The following is a 16383-nucleotide window of genomic DNA, read 5'->3' on the forward strand; positions in this document are numbered from 1 at the left end:
CAAAGACTTTGTCATCCATGCATGCATGCATGAGCCATTAATATTCAGATATCCAAATTAATATATTGATGCATTTCTATTAGGCATAGAAGAATCAAGTTGCGTGCCCATCGGTCATAACAGTTTTCTAGAGAGAGAAGTCTATGAGAGAGAGAGCGTTATAAGATATATATATATATATTGGAAAAAGTTGCTGAAGAGGAAAATTTGGTATTACATCAAAAGCTTTTGAAGATTATGAGTGTAATTAATCTATTGATCATTTGCTTGTAATTTTTTTGGCACATAAGTTTTTCATTTGACAACAAAATAAGTTAAGTTAAAGTTTAGTACATGATCACAAAGTATTGTTATATTTTCAGAAAAAATCAAATTCATGATTTTTCAAGTGCATACGATTTAGTCACACATAGATTCACCATGCTATCATTCAAGTAGTTCATTTACTACCATGTATTCATCAGAGCATGGTCCGCTAATATTTTCACTTTTTTTTATGACCACTGAGGAATCACTACAAGACCCGATCCTTTGGGTCGAGCCTTATATTGTAAATCCCAAGAGGAGAGTCTAACTACCCCTGTCGAACCTTTGGACAAGTCACTTGCCGGTCCTAGAGGCCCAAGACCCAGCAGGCCACTAACCCACATATGTTTGAGCGTCCGCGGTGCATTAATACAAATGTTTCGACTCTAACCTAGGATAGACGGGTATCCCGTTAGTCCTCAAACCACTGGACCAAACAAGCGGGATGCTAATATATTCATTTAGTGGCATCGTGAAAATGATTGATATATATATAATCGAAGATTGAAGTTGAAGGGCCATTTGTACTATATATTAATAATAAGCTAATCTTTATTTGATTTGATTTGATTTACAAGTTGCCACAACTAATCAACTAAATTAATGATAGCAACGCTTTGGCTCCCTCTCCTTCCTTATCCATTCGACTTGTTTAATTCCAATTTTAATACAGGAGAGAAAGACCAAGCCACGGTCTTAAAAAAAACAAAATTGCGTTAGTTAATTTTTAAAAAAAATCATAAAAATTATTAAGTCAAAATTGCATGGTTAGAAATATTTAGATATATGCATTATTAATTATAAAATGAGTATTGTTTGATTTTTAATTTGAATAAGACATTAATTAAAGTCAATTGAAATTTCTTGTCTGGTATTCTGTTGGCATTGGTTTCTTGATGGATAATCATATGCTATGACTAGACTAGTCCTTTACGTTGACATAATCTAAATGTATACATACATGCATACATCTATTGAAAAATAAAATAAAATAAAACTCAGTCATGGGAAAGAATTGAAATTTTAAACCCCATATAATTTTATCTGGCAGTAGACATCAGATTCAAAAAAAAAAAAAAAAATTTTATAAAGAGTTTAAACTCCAACACTTAGAGTGTGTTTAGATTGAGAGATTTGGAGGGAAGGGAAATAGAGTTTCCTTCCAATTCTCTTGTTTGGATAATTTATTAAAAATTAAGGGGAGAGATTTGAGGGAATTTGAGGAAAATTTCATTAAATTTTTGTTAAAATTCTTTCTCTCCAAAATGGAGTCATTTGGAGGGAATTGATTACTAATTAAGTCATTTTTAAGTTAAATATCTATTTTACCTTTGTACATAATATTTTAACGTAAAAATAAGGATAAATTAGTAAATTAAATAAATTTTCTTTCCTTTTTTTTTTTATCTATCCAAACATGGGAGAGGGAAAAATAGTCCCCCCTCCCCTCCCTTCTCTTCCCTCCCCTCCAAATCCTTCAATCCAAACATACTCTTAATTCCATAGTAACAAACGTTACACCTAAAGCTACGTTAGTGGTCTAGAAATTTACAAAAATTAACGGAGGAATTACAAAACTGGAGAACAAACAATGGACTAACAACTGACAATACCTAAATATACTCGAATAACATTGTCCCGAGTTAAATTCGACAAACTAAACAAAAAAAGAAAAGAAAATACACATGGATTAGATCAAGATTTTTTACTTCCCCTTCATCAAAAAAGACCATCTCTATCACTTATATGAACCTCATCACTTTGCACCAAATATATATATGTTGCTAGAACACACATTTTATCTGGCAGTAGACATTAGATTCAATTCACAACTCCAAAAACAAAGGAATATTTAATTGGGGCTGATTATGTTTGAGCTTTGAATGCCAGTTTTTTTCCAACTATTACTTATGTTCTAATATTGAAAAATACAACTAATCTATTTTCATATTTTGTATATTTTTAGTTATTATCATCTGTCTCCTCAAAAAAAAAAAAAAAAGTTATTATCATCTGCTGGTTTTTTTTTTTCTCTGTATCCAAACAGAACCAACTAACCAACAAAACAAACGAATAAACCACGCGTTCGTGTACAAATACCTTCGTTCATCCCCATCTGCCACCTCTCTCTATCTCCCTCGAAATCCATCTTCGATGAATTAAAGTTGCTTTCTTTGGAACTTTATAGTCGATCTGGGGATTGGGTTTCCTTTGTCTTCAATGGGTGCCAGTTTTTCTTCTTCATCGAGTGACCGGAGAGATGGGTTTGTTTCTGTGCAATCAAAGCCGAGTCTCGGTGACTTACCGGAGGATTGTGTGGCTTCGATTCTGGAACATTTAGGGCCTTCGGAGATATGTAAATTGGCGAGACTGAACAGGGCCTTTCGCGGTGCTTCTTGGGCTGATTTTGTTTGGGAATCGAAATTGCCTCCCAATTATCAGATTCTTATTGACGAAGTGGTGGGAGATCTGCCTGCAAAGTTGGGTCAGAGAGAGATTTATGAGAGGCTTTGCAAGGCTAACACTTTTGATGGTGGCACCAAGGTATACCTGGGAGATGAGTCTCTTTTGTTTTATTGATTTCAATTCTTGTTATGCTTTGTTTACTTTTCGAACCCTGGTAATACAAATATGAGACTTAAGGGTTTTGATAATTTGAAGTATGGATAATTATCATATATGGCTTCGGTTTACTCGCACATTTTTTCATTGGTAGTTGGTTTATTCATTAACAGATCCATTTCTATGGTTTCTCTGATCAATCTACAAGTTACTAAGAAATTTCTCGTCACAATTTTCTTTTGTAACTACCTATGGCTTATCATTCTCTATCGTAAGAAATCAGTGGAAAGTCTTAATTTTTCAAAGAATTTTGTCATAATATGTCGTTTTGGGCCTCCTTTTGATATGGAATTTCGCTCTTTTGCAGAAAGCATGGTTGGATAAGAGTACAGGGGATGTTTGTTTGTCCATTTCTTCCAAGGGGTTGAGAATAACAGGGATCGATGACCGGAGATACTGGAATCATATTCCAACCGAGGAATCTAGGTGAGATTTTCCGGAATTGTTGTAGTAGATTATTTAGTAGCCTCTGCTTCTTTTTTAAGTGACTTGTTCCATTGCTTTTGGTTTAGCTGCTCAACTATGAGTTGCGCTGCCTTTTTTTTTTCTGGACATTTTCAGATGTATGGTTCTTTTCAAGTCGTCTTGTCAAATTTCCTACTAATTATATCAATCTTCTTCTCCTTTAATGAGCGAATCTGCTTGTATGTTTACTAGAGATGGTGTGATTAAGATCAGTTTTGTGATGGTTTAATAGGCAAACTGTTATTGATATGCCTCACTGTTGTTGATGTATAGCTTCCCTCACGAAGGAAAAATTCCATTGCTTTTGACTGCAAGCAGATGCATTTCATCATGAAGATGTCAATACACTGAGACAAAAGTTTGTTGCTCTGTCCAGAGTTAGAGTTTTCTGACTCTTAATTCCTGGTTTGCAAGCTCAGTTCTGTTGTAGTTACTTGAATTAAACGCACAAGAGTAATATCCTTAAAGTAGATAATAGATAGTTTGCCCCTGAAAATAGAGTATGGTACCGCTGGAAGTGAATTCGTTCATTCTTTAGAGTGGTTTTTAGGTCAACAAGTCTCATACCTTGTATATGTTCAGTCCTTCTGATCCCTACCTGTTCATTCAAGCCTTTCAATACTTGTGTCTGGCGCTTTTTTACCTCCGTTAAGAATTCACTTCTCGCAGCTGTCCTCATCTCCAACAAAGGAGGGATTTACATTGATTTTTCGACTTTGGACAGATCAGCATGCATGCAGGTCTATTTGCATTTGTGGATTTCCAATATCATAATTGCACTCCAAGCCCAGAAAGAAACTAGATATCTCGCCATTCTACTAGTGTTTTAAAATCAGTCACTTTGAAATTGTCAGTCTGCTGCATATGTTAGTACACTTTTCCCCGCAACAACTGATTGTTTTAGCTTATCCAAAAAAAAAAAAACTGATTGTTGTATTCGTTATTACCAACACTCACTTCTGGCCGCTATCTGTAGGGGTGCTTCCTCTTCTCTTTTCTTTTCTTTCCTGTTGCCTTATTTTCAAAGTATTTTTCTGGTGTATTTACTGCGATTGTTTCTGAATAAAAAATTGTTATACAATATTTTTCACAATCATGATGTTGGCAGCACTGCGATGCTGTCTTATAAACTTGATTGTTTTAATCTCATGTCGAATATTTTTCTTCACATATTTCCACAAATAAGCAATGGAATGGGCATCTGAATTGATTCCGGTCCCCCTTCCTTGACTACAGATTCTCCAGTGTTGCATATCTTCAACAGATCTGGTGGTTTGAGGTTGATGGCGAAATTGAGTTCCCATTCCCACCAGGGACATATAGCCTTTTCTTTAGGCTGCAGTTGGGGCGTGCCTTGATGAGGTTTGGTCGCCGGAAATGTAATACCGAACATGTTCACGGTTGGGATAAAAAGCCTGTTCGATTTCAACTGTTGACTTCAGATGGTCAATATACTGCATCACAATGTTTCTTGGATGACCCTGGGAAGTGGAATCATTACCATGTAGGGGATTTTGTCGTTGGAAACCCAAGTGTGACAACAAAGATTAAGTTCTCGATGATGCAGATAGATTGCACACACACCAAAGGTGGTCTCTGTCTAGACTCTGTAGTAGTGTATCCGAGTAAGTATAGAGAAGGGTTAAAGCAGTTATAAAATCGCTGTTAACCTTGTAGATAGGACATTTTACAATCGCAGTGAGGTGGGGGTGCTAAAAGCGGCTTTGAGTATTAGTTGGTCGTTTTGTGCTTAGAACCATGTGAAAACGAGCATTGTTTATACTCATCATTTACAGTTGCTTCAAGTGTGTATTTGTGCTCCTTGTGTCCATGGATTCTTGTAAATTTTCTCGGGATCTGCTGTGTAGTTGAGTGGCAGACCATCATCCAGGTCTTGAGCAAGAATTCCGGAATTTCTAATGTCATTACCGGCTTTTATAAAGGGTGCTTGTAATGTCTCTTTTATCGATTTCATGATAAGAGTTTTTGAGGAATGTTGTATAGCTGTGGTGCTCTATTTGCTATTTGGTAAGTTGTAATGAGACTCTGCCCATCAAATTTGTTGTTGCTTGATAGGTGATATGATGCAATGTGGATATGATAGCTAATCTGATGATGCATCCTTAGTGGGATAAGGAATCTGTAAAATAGGACTAGGGACCAATCCAATGGGCTAGAAAAATTCCCCAATAATGAGAAGAACAGCCAATGCAAATTATCGTTCAAGCATTGTTATGTAAAAATCATCAACTCCAGGTATCAAAATTCTCAGCAGTTAAAAGCATAAAAAAAAACATGTCAACTGTTTTTGATGCATAAACACAGCTCTTAACAACTGAAAACTAAAGGAAGTATTAGCTATGTGCATTCTCTGTGGGAAATTTTCATGAGTAGCATAAGTAATAGTAGTAGTTACAATAATTTGCAGAGAGAGAGAGAGAGAGAGAGGGAGAGGGAGATTAGTCACATTGCATTTCTTAAGATAAAAGGGTCGTTTCGCTTTCTTTGCCGCTTCTCCTTCCTCCTTATGCTTAGCCAGTATTGCTGCATCCCTAGTTTTGGTAGGCTCAAATTTCAGCTGTTTGTCCTGGCAAGATATAAAGAAGATCATTTTCAGAGTTTTTTTTTTCTTTTCTAAGTGGTGAAAACTTTATTAGAGCACCAACAGGAACAACAGAAATTACAAGATCATGATAAGATGCACCTATGCAGGCAGCGCTTAAGAAAGGTTAAAGAGATATGCCAGCAATGCAACAGACAGATGACAATAACCATATTCAAAAGAACAGGTTGGTCCTACGAACAATCGAAGATATGCGGTTCTTCAAATCATCCTTGAGCTCTGGGTCAGGCGTTTTGTTTAGTTTATTTTCCTTTTTCCCAACTTCTTCAGTTGCTTCTCAAGTTCCTGTTACACATAATTCAAACCGCTAAAAAAACAAAAACGGACTGTCACAAGAAAGTGATTACCCATTTCCATATCAAAGAATTGAAAAACACTACTTTCTCAGCAGGGAGGTTTTCCTGATACGGAAAACTGTATCTCTTGCTAAACCTACAAAATCCAAGAATAACTATCATTTGAATTAACCTTTTTTTTAATGTAAAATTACCCTTAAAATTAATATTAGAGAATGAATTGAACATAATCATTAATAAGAGTATAAGATAAATATAAAATATAAAATCTACTTCAGTATCTTGCTTCATAAATTTTGTGCTGGATGAAAATGGCCAAATAATGTGATCAAATAGAACATTGTGAAACATATTGGGTAAGCAGAAAAAAGAAAGAAAGAAACTAAGCGACTATTCACTTTGTCCCTAAACTTTTGAATCTGAAAATTTTAAAAGCTAAAGCGTTTGAGTTTAATTGGACAATGAACTCCATAGCTGAGTTAAAAGCTAAGGATTGCAGCAGAAGCCTAAACAGGAATAAGAACACCATCCCCTCTAATCCCTCGGCCATCTTCTGGATCACGTGGAAAGAGGAGGGGAAAAAAGAGTTGTGTATACTCCTATTCATGTTATTAAGGACAAATGGTTGTAATATCTTTGTAGATGCCTACATGGTTTCATTAGCATCCCATATTAGATGAATGTCAATGCTTCGATGAAACTAAGATAATTTTACCAACTAACTTGCTCAAGTAAAACCAAAATGTAGTAATGCCAATGTTGAACTCGACAACACATGGACAAATAAAATCTTATTGCTTCTCTGAAACAAGAAAGAGAAAGTCAGGAAGAGATGTACCCCTCTTCATCAAGAGCACTGCACAGTGATTCAAAACGAGGATCACGCACAACCTGAGCAAAAGCATCAATCTCGATTCGAAAAATTGTACATGTTCTGATATATAAAGTATAACTAATCCAGTGTTACGTAAAGTAAAAAAGGTAAACATGCACAAGGCTTCCGCAGTAGGCGGGGTCGGGGACAGGCAAGATCATGTTCGCCTTACTTCACCTGCTCAGGTTTTCTTAAAACAGAATGCGACCCGTTCGAGCGGGCTTTTTGGAGCTCTTCAAAGGTGACATCAGCAACCTCACGCTCTATCTCACTCTCCTTAATTACAAAGAATTCAAGATTCAAACTGATTTTTGACCTCAAATTCGTAAATTTCAGTTATGTTTGAAACAACACTCTACGTTACCTCTTCTTCTGAAGATGAAGAAGATTCATGTTCTATTTCTTGGCCTTTCTCCAACTGGGTTTTCCTTGAAGTAGCAATTGCATCATCGGCTATCCCCATTGGGACCTATAACTGGGAAAGACAAAAAACAAACACACACACAAAACAAGTGAAAATCAATAAACTTATATCTTTTAATATCTTCAAACAACTTGACTGAACAAGAAATAACCTCAAGAAGTGGCAGAAACCAAGAACCACAGAAGTGAAAAAATCACAAGACTAGTGTGAAACTGTGAATAGGGCAATTGAAATTTGAAACTTCTTTTCCCCAGAAGCTATCAGTCCTACGTATTCTCAAACAAGAATATGCTGAACACCCACCTTAACTTCTGAAAAATAAAAAGATTTGAGATTCGGAGAGGGAAGAACAAACCCTAATTAGCAAATAAGCAATGAAGAACTGAAGAGAAGCGCAGTTGCAGGAGAAGAAAAGCAGAAAGAAATTTCTTTTATGGGCTTTATTTGACATAATGGGCCTCCAGGCCTAAACTGAAATTGGTTTTGGGAGAATTAAAGCCCAGTTCAAGTATCCACTTACAAGCCCAATTCAATACCAAGCCTGGTCCATATGAGTAACGACTTTAATTCCTGACATCTCGGTAGCCTCAACCGTTTATTTACTCTCCTACCTACCCCACCAATCAAATTACTCGGTAGTATTATCCTATGCGGCAGGAACTTTGTGAGCTCACTTCACCGTGTAATTCCCGTCGTCTTTTTCGCAGACGTGGCAAAACAGTAAGCGTAAACTAACGAAAATCGGAAGTCGCATGCTAAGCTTGGAAGTAGAGGATTATTACTGGGCCGTATTGTTAGTTGGCCGTCAACGTACAAAACCGCAAATTTAAATCCGACGTCTTTGTAAATTCCATCCGAGCAAAAAACGAAGAGGGGCGACTCACTGAGTCAACTCCGCCCGATTCAAAGTGCATCTGACTCGTTAATCAGAGCCATGGAGTTGGACATGGAATCCATGGCGGCCACGATTGGCGTTTCGGTGCCGGTGCTACGGTTCCTTCTCTGTTTCGTGGCCACCATTCCGGTGAGTTTCCTGCACCAATTTGTGCCGGGTCGACTCGGGAAGCACGTATACGCGGCTGCTTCAGGGGCTATTCTCTCGTATCTCTCATTTGGGTTCTCTTCGAATCTTCACTTCTTGGTCCCCATGTTGCTGGCTTACGCTTCTATGGTCCTTTTTCGCTCGCACTGCGGGATCATCACTTATATCATCGGATTCGGTTATCTCATCGGCTGGTAATGGTTTTTTTTTTTTGAAGTTTTATTTTACAAAAGAATTGGAGTTTTTTTTGCTCAGCGGATCATTGTTGGATGTTTTATTTTCTGTTGTTATTCTAATGTGGCGCATGGTATTACTTGCTTTGTTCGTCACTTCGTCTAATACATTTTATTTTCCTTTCTTTTTTCGAATTTGAAGTCTGCTCTTTTTGTTGTTTTATGGTTTTATTTTTGATTTATGACAATATTAATGTATTTTATTTTTTAGTTTCAGTTTTAAAAAATGTCCTTGATAAGATTCTTTGATTGTTTCGTAATTCATCATTGGATCAGTTCACTTTATTCTCTCTCTTTTGATTTATATTTAAGAATTCAATGCTTCTGGTTCATTTTATGTGTAATGATGCTATTCTCTGTTTTTTAAAACATATACTTTCTGTTTTCAAATGGAATGTCAATTCTTTAGGCTATGCTTGGATGGGAAGTTGGAAGGGGTTCAGGGGTAGAGTTTGGAGGGGTTGGGGAGGGTTGGGTTATGGATTTGAATACTTGTTTGGGAGGAGGTGGGTTGGGAGGGGTTCGAATTTTTTAAAAGGTATAAAATTACTGCTAAGATGGGGGTTGGGAGGGGTTCAGGGGTAGGGTTGAGATGGGTAAAGAAGGCGTTATTTCTGAACGACTACTAGTATTTTCAAACTTTAACATCCATGCAAAGGAAAGGGATTATTTGCGTGGATGAGGCATCATATTCATGATTGGATCATTGGATGTATGACCCACACCTATCGTTAACTTAGCAAATTACTCCTTGAAGTCAAAGGTTTTTTCTTGAGGATTTTTTTCTCCCCATGAATGATTATAAGCTTGCATATTTATTGCTGCATTTCTTTATGCCTGTTCCTTTTGTGTTTTACTATTTGTTCAAAATTTATGGACGAAGCACCCTTGTATTCAAACCATAAAATATTATCAGTCTGACTCTGTACTTATACTCTAGGCTAATGAATTTTGATTGTCATTCACGATCTGCTTTTTATCTTACTTTATGTTTCAACTGTATCGGAGATTATAGTCATATATTAGTACTCTTGGATAAGAGATACTTAATTTTTGCTAGTATGCTCTTTGTTTTCAGGATTCTGACTTTTTCTTTATGCTTGTAGTCATGTATATTACATGAGTGGGGATGCATGGAAGGAAGGAGGTATTGATGCCACTGGTAAGCAAAAGTTGTGCCCTTATGTACTTGCCTTTCACTTGTTTTCCGAAGGTTAAAAAACTGCTATCTTTGTAATCTTTGTGTTATAATCAATCCTAAACTTCTCCTGTATTCTAAAATCAATAAACTAAGGGTCAAGTATATCATGGTACCAACTGGGGGTGTGATCTAGTGTTTAAGTGGTTACCATTCATCTTGTGAATACAGGTTTGAATTGCCATCCGCTGTAATTAAAATCAAGAAATTTTTGTCAAAAAAATAGTATATATAATGGTACTTCAAATAACATCCATTATTTTCACTTGTATAGACTGTTAATGAGACTCTCTATAATACGAAAAAAATAGAAATGGTCTGATTAGGGAGTCATGGGTTATACACTTTATTTTATTTTACCTCATTCCTATTGTCCTTCTCCTTATTTGTGTTTGGGCAGACAAATGTATGTACTAATTATTTGTCCATTTTTGCATATTTGAGTCTAGGAGATCCTCTCTGATGTTGTACATGTCATTTAACTTTGAACCATTGCCTTCTGTGATTTCAGGAGCCTTGATGGTATTAATACTGAAAATCATTTCATGCGCAATAAATTACAATGATGGGTTATTGAGAGAAGAAGGTCTACGTGAAGCCCAAAAGAAAAATCGGCTGATTAAGTTGCCTTCACTGATTGAGTACTTTGGCTACTGCCTCTGCTGTGGTACTCATTTCGCCGGACCAGTTTATGAAATGAAGGATTATCTTGAATGGACTGAACTGAAGGAGGTAGGTTTACTTTCTTTACTTGTGCTATGCCTTGTTGAATAACTGATTCTTGGCTTCTCTAATGATTATATTTGCTTACTGATATTTTTTGCAGATTTGGAGCAATTCAGTGAAAGGACGTTCCCGATCACCTTTTGGGCCATTCATTAGAGCTCTTCTTCAGGCTGCTGTTTGTATGGCCTTGTATCTTTATCTGGTTCCCCATTTTCCCTTGTCCAGGTTCAACGATCCCATATACCAACAATGGGGCATCTGGAGGCGATTAATGTACCAGTATATGTCTGGCTTTACAGCACGTTGGAAATATTATTTCATCTGGTCAATTTCAGAGGCCTCTATGATTCTTTCTGGATTGGGTTTTAGTGGTTGGTCAGAATCTTCTCCATCAAAGCCTCGATGGGATCGCGCAAAAAATGTAGACATTCTAGGTGTTGAGCTTGCAACGAGTGCAGTTCAGTTGCCGGTTTATTGGAATATACAAGTCAGCACCTGGCTTCGTCACTGTGAGTTTCTCAATCTTCTTAAGATTTTGTACCATTTGAATTAGCATGTTGGAATTAGGATATGGGAATTTTATTTGGCAAAGCCATTAAAGTTGTTACTTTGCATAGTAAGCACATCTGAGATAAGACACACAGCCCCTCTCTCCCCAACCCTATCCTCGACTAATAAATAAATAAGTAGAGGCTTCCAACTGAACTGACTTTATGGCCTTGCTGCCCGCTGCTAGCAAAAGCTAAGCATGCTGAGAAAGGTTGCTTCTGTTTGCCTCTCTGTGAAACAGTTCACCAGTAGCGGAAGAGAGGATTACTGTACATGTAGGAGTCTTCCTGTTCTTACATAAGCTGAAGGATCTGACATTTAAGCCAATCCATGTGTGTTCCTGTCTCTGCGCATATCTTTTATGATTTCTTCTTAGCTGCTATTAGGTCCAGGGCTGGGCTGGGCTGTACCAAAACTTCTCCTTGAATATATGTTAATTTTTCAGGGTGGTATACAAAATTACAAATAATTTCAATTAGGTGGGGGTGGGAATTCAGCCGTCGAATGTTTCCTTGCATTTAAGTGAAATATGTATTGTGCTTTATTAGCAAGGACATACCAGAGTATCACAGTCCAGTGGTGAAGCACGACATAAATTTGATTTGATGCATTGTCTTGCTGTAGATGTTTATGAGAGGCTTATACAGAAGGGGAAGAAACCTGGTTTCTTTCAGTTGCTGGCTACACAGACTGTTAGTGCTGTCTGGCATGTGAGTATGATGTGATCTCCATCCTCTCCTTGGTTCTGTTATCTATTGCCAATTGTAGATCCTAATCAATTGCTCATTAAATAATTGCTCAACATTTAAGATTCTGTTGAATATAGAATTGATAGAAGCATAGAACTTCTGCTTGTGGGTTTTGTGTGTACATGTTTGTTTCCATCTCTCCATGAAATTGTGGCTTACATCAACATTTTTGATGACCTATCCCGGGTAACAGGATATCATAATGGTTATTCCATTGTTCTTCCACCTTGATGTTGTTTGTTTGAGCAAGTATGATTTTCTAGATTGATGTTCTTGTATGTTTCCTGAATTTGAATTTCTTCTGTTGTTATAGCCTTATAGGTAACGGAAGTCATTTGATGTCCCTCCCTTTAGTTATTTGTTTCAGTTGCATTTCTAGCCATTGTATTAGCGGGCTGTCAATCATATATTCGGTGATGCCTGCTATTGACTATCGTATAACCTTACTGACAATATCAAAATGTTTATTGCATTGTTCTTTCACCTTTATATCATTTGTTTGAGCAAGTATGTTTTTGTAGGTGTATGTTCTTGTATGTCTCCACGTGTCTGCATTTCTGTTGTTATTGGTAACTGAAGACATTTGATGTCGCTTCAGTTATCTGTTTCAGTTGCGTTTCTAGCCATTTGCATTATATCTGGCTGTCAATCTTATATTCCATAATGCTTGCTTCTGTCTTTCATATAACATATTGACTTGTGCATTAAGGTTAATTATCTTCTTCTTTTTTATCATTATTGTGCTGCTTATTAGTGTTATATTTGTATTGCATCTCTTTTCTGGCAACCCTTGATTAGTAAATGCTACTCTATATTAACGCAACGTAAAACTTTGCTTTAAAGAAACCTTTCGTTTGGATCATGATTTTGTTTGTGGTATTCTACTATTCTTGCTGTTTATGTTAGAAATATGCCCCTTACAATCGTAAAGAATGTACCTGGCCTAAATCATTAGGAGGGAAAAAAATCCTACTTTTATTATTATTACTTTAAATTGTTGACTTATATATTGGATTAATTTATCTTGGGAGTGTGGATACCTTTTTCTCTTGTTTCTGGTTTAAACTTCTCCTTTAGTTAAATGTTTTTCTTTCTGGTCAAACTGCAGGGACTATATCCTGGATACATGATATTCTTTGTTCAGTCAGCATTGATGATTGCAGGTTCAAGAGGTATGGATCAGGCCTCCTGTTCTTATAGTTCTTAATATGGTCCGTTAACCCATTTCATTTTTCATTTTCTATATGGCAGTGATTTATAGATGGCAGCAAGCTGTTCCTCCGAATATGGCTCTGGTTAAGAAAATATTGGTGTTTGTGAATTTCGCTTACACGGTTTTAGTTCTCAACTATTCTTGCATTGGTTTCATGGTTAGTCTCTCTCTCTCTCTTGGAAGTAAACTTTATTAGAAGCTAATATTCAACAGTACTTGAGCCATTAATGTTTCTCTTCTTGTGTTGCACAGGTGTTAAGCTTTCATGAAACTCTAGCTTCATACAAAAGTGTATATTATGTAGGAACTATTGTTCCTATAATACTGATAATCCTGGGCAACATAATCAAACCCGCTAAGCCTGCCAGATCTAAAGCGCGGAAGGAACAATGAGGCGGAAAAGATGGTTACATTCCTGTTGAAGTACTGGGAATTAATGGGACTGGGAGAGTGGCTGAGAATTCTTCCTCTCCAAAGTCTAATTGAATCCTAAGCTTTGGCTTTCCATTGTTTCAATTAAGAACCCTATTTGGTATGATGCAGTTGCACTATACTGTCCTAAAGTTCTGTTTTTAATTGTTATTGATTGACACGATCTGTTCAATTGTAAGGGAAAGAACATTGAAGAAGAGGAAGCATGCGGAATCTGTTTCTGTCCATTGCAATACAAGTTATCCTGTCATTGATGGCAATTTTGCTTCTCTGTCTCCTCTTTTCACTGAACTAACTTCAATTCCATAAACATAACGATTTCTTCATTTTCCTTCCCTTTCATTTTTTCTCGTTGATAGGTTCCACAAACATGCATAGTATTAATGCAAAGAGAAAAACAAAGAGAAAGAGGTGCCTTTCTCCAATTAACACTAACTTCTTCCTCTCTTTTTTTCAAACATGGAACCCGCCCAACTGCACATTGGACAATTGACTATTAAATCTCGTGTCACGTGGAAAATCTCATAATCTCTATGTACCAGTTGAGACCTAGAGTGATGATCGGTACGAGAAAATAACGCACGGTGACATTCGCATACGCTGGGTTGAACAAAAGTTCATCTCATAACGTGTGCTGAACAAAGGTCCATCTCATAAATTGTGATGATAGAAACGTTAAATGAGACTTGAATTCACGACATTCTATTTGCGCTAAAAGTTACCATGTCATGACTCGTTATTCAATTAATACCAACGCGAGGGCAACGCATAGTATACACACCAGTATTGCCTATTTTGGACTTGGGTGGGTTCTTATTGTACTTGAATTGTTCTTCTCAATTTCCTTAATATAGTCACAAAACTTGGTCAACTTTGACCTTGCTCACTATACTAATAACTGGAAGACAACCGAGTACAGTTTCATCCTCACTCCAATCTCCTGACACACATCACACCAAAAAAAAAAGGCACGTGTTATATTATCAACGTTTGAGGAATGAGGATGAATAGAGACCACACGTGGTAAACACATCATCCAGACAACACAAAAGGCGATGGATGGTCAAATGTGTCAAACACCCTAAAAGCATAATAAATTACAAGTTTAAAGTTTTGTTTGTTCCTGCCGTCTTCCTTCAGCCAGCAGGCACTTCATGGTTCACTCCGTGTACGCACTCTCACCAATTTCTATATATATATCTCACACAGACTCTATTACCGAAACACCAACAAAACTCAAAAACATGAATATGATCAAGATAAACAAATTGTCTGATCCTTGTCCGTTCACCTCCAGCGAAAAGTCCGAGTCATCAGCCTCCGACGACGCCAGCTCATCTCAACGAACATCTCACTCCGACGAGGAGTTTCAGTTAGCGAACCGTCGACCCAAGAAGCGAGCGGGGAGAAGAGTGTTCAAGGAGACACGTCATCCGACATATAGAGGCGTACGTAGGAGGAACAACAAGTGGGTGTGCGAACTGCGCGAGCCCAACAAGAAGTCACGGTTATGGCTCGGCACGTACCCCACACCCGAAATGGCCGCACGTGCACACGATGTGGCTGCATTGGCGTTCAGAGGGAAGCGCGCTTGCCTTAATTTTCCCGACTCGGCTTGGAGATTGCCTGTTCCGGCTACGATGGATGGCAAGGACATTATACGGGCTGCGACTGAGGCGGCGGAGATGTTTAGGCCTCGAGAAGAAGTCGAAGAGATTGTTGATGTTTGTGATGATGATAGTGAGGATGTTGCAAAGGAGGTAATAATATTGACATTGGATAGTAAAAGTGAAGAGAATGGGTCGACGTACATAGATGAAGAGGCCATTTTTGACATGCCTCGGTTGCTTGTGGATATGGCTCAAGGTTTGATACTTTCTCCTCCTACAATTGTTGGGGATGGTATGGAATATTGGGACGAAGAGGGAGATGATATTGGTTTGCCATTGTGGACGTTTTCTTCTTAATTGATATGCTGTCCTAGATCGATAGCTAGTCTAACATTTTGTAAAAACTAAATCCCGTTTTAGAGTTGGATAGATTATCAGAGAAATTAGGACCTGTGTTGACCATGATAATAGGTCCAATGATTCATACTATTCTTTAGCGGAACCAACATTGGGAACTTGAATTACTTCAAATGAAGACATATATATAGTTCTGTACTTTGGTTTTCCAGTTAAAGTAGTGTTATAGAAAGAAAACACGTTGACTGAGAGTTTAATTGGTGAATTTTTTTTATAGGCTTGGGAGGTTTCGAGTTGGATTTCTACTAAGAGTAATATCTTTGTGGTCATAAGTTGGGCTTGACTCTGTTGTCACGTGAGAAATTTTTGTACGCGTGGAACGGACGGTTCGAGTTTAGGATATATATATATAGTAAGGAGTGAGGACATTAATTGAGAGGAACAATTCAAGAGCAATGGTAGATACGTAGGACCCTCCGGCAACTAGTATGTGTCTGCTCTGTGTTGCACTCGCGTGGACTGATATGAAGCCTTTTGCTTTTGTTATTTTTATTCATACATAAGTGCATGATTGCCTTTTTCAGATTTCGAATTATTATATGATTAATTAATTCCGGTTATCTCGATCACACTCTTTAATTGAAGGATGACTGCATATTAATTA

The 16383-nt window shown here is 37.3% G+C and overlaps 4 protein-coding genes across 19 annotated transcripts; 3 read left to right on the forward strand and 1 right to left on the reverse strand.

The window, feature by feature from the left end:
- The first annotated feature begins 2345 nt into the window (after positions 1-2345).
- Positions 2346-5335, forward strand: LOC120017037 (F-box protein PP2-A12-like). The gene is made up of 3 exons (XM_038870077.1): positions 2346-2850; positions 3236-3354; positions 4630-5335. Exons 1-3 carry the CDS (start codon positions 2527-2529, stop codon positions 5048-5050), a joined length of 864 nt encoding a protein of 287 aa, XP_038726005.1. The 5' UTR covers positions 2346-2526; the 3' UTR covers positions 5051-5335.
- Positions 5336-5520: 185 nt separating this feature from the next.
- On the reverse strand, positions 5521-8008 carry LOC120017038. Of its 16 annotated transcripts, none has more exons than XR_005472083.1 (4): positions 7762-8008; positions 7551-7661; positions 7151-7203; positions 5521-6301 (listed from the first exon to the last, which is right to left on the reverse strand). XR_005472083.1 is itself a non-coding variant. In XM_038870083.1 (4 exons), exons 2-4 carry the CDS (start codon positions 7647-7649, stop codon positions 6254-6256), a joined length of 246 nt encoding a protein of 81 aa, XP_038726011.1. In that variant the 5' UTR covers positions 7650-7661; positions 7762-8008; the 3' UTR covers positions 5521-6253. The 16 variants fall into 16 exon arrangements, 7 of the variants coding, with proteins under 7 accessions (XP_038726011.1, XP_038726012.1, XP_038726013.1 ...); XR_005472082.1 differs by having other exon boundaries at positions 7151-7462; XR_005472084.1 differs by lacking the exon at positions 7151-7203 and having other exon boundaries at positions 5521-5980; positions 6198-6301; positions 7364-7661.
- A 440-nt stretch (positions 8009-8448) lies between these two features.
- On the forward strand, positions 8449-14023 carry LOC120015911 (lysophospholipid acyltransferase 1-like). Its single transcript, XM_038868412.1, has 8 exons — positions 8449-8846; positions 9992-10047; positions 10595-10815; positions 10910-11318; positions 11983-12068; positions 13216-13279; positions 13359-13477; positions 13573-14023. The coding sequence occupies exons 1-8, from the start codon at positions 8545-8547 to the stop codon at positions 13711-13713; spliced, it is 1398 nt and encodes a 465-aa protein (XP_038724340.1). The 5' UTR covers positions 8449-8544; the 3' UTR covers positions 13714-14023.
- Positions 14024-14975: 952 nt separating this feature from the next.
- On the forward strand, positions 14976-16060 carry LOC120016316 (dehydration-responsive element-binding protein 1E-like). Its single transcript, XM_038869029.1, has one exon. It carries the CDS (start codon positions 14997-14999, stop codon positions 15717-15719), a length of 723 nt encoding a protein of 240 aa, XP_038724957.1. The 5' UTR covers positions 14976-14996; the 3' UTR covers positions 15720-16060.
- The last annotated feature ends 323 nt before the right edge of the window (positions 16061-16383 follow it).

This window comes from Tripterygium wilfordii, chromosome 15 (assembly GCF_013401445.1).
Source record: "Tripterygium wilfordii isolate XIE 37 chromosome 15, ASM1340144v1, whole genome shotgun sequence".
Classification (NCBI taxonomy): domain Eukaryota; kingdom Viridiplantae; phylum Streptophyta; class Magnoliopsida; order Celastrales; family Celastraceae; genus Tripterygium; species Tripterygium wilfordii.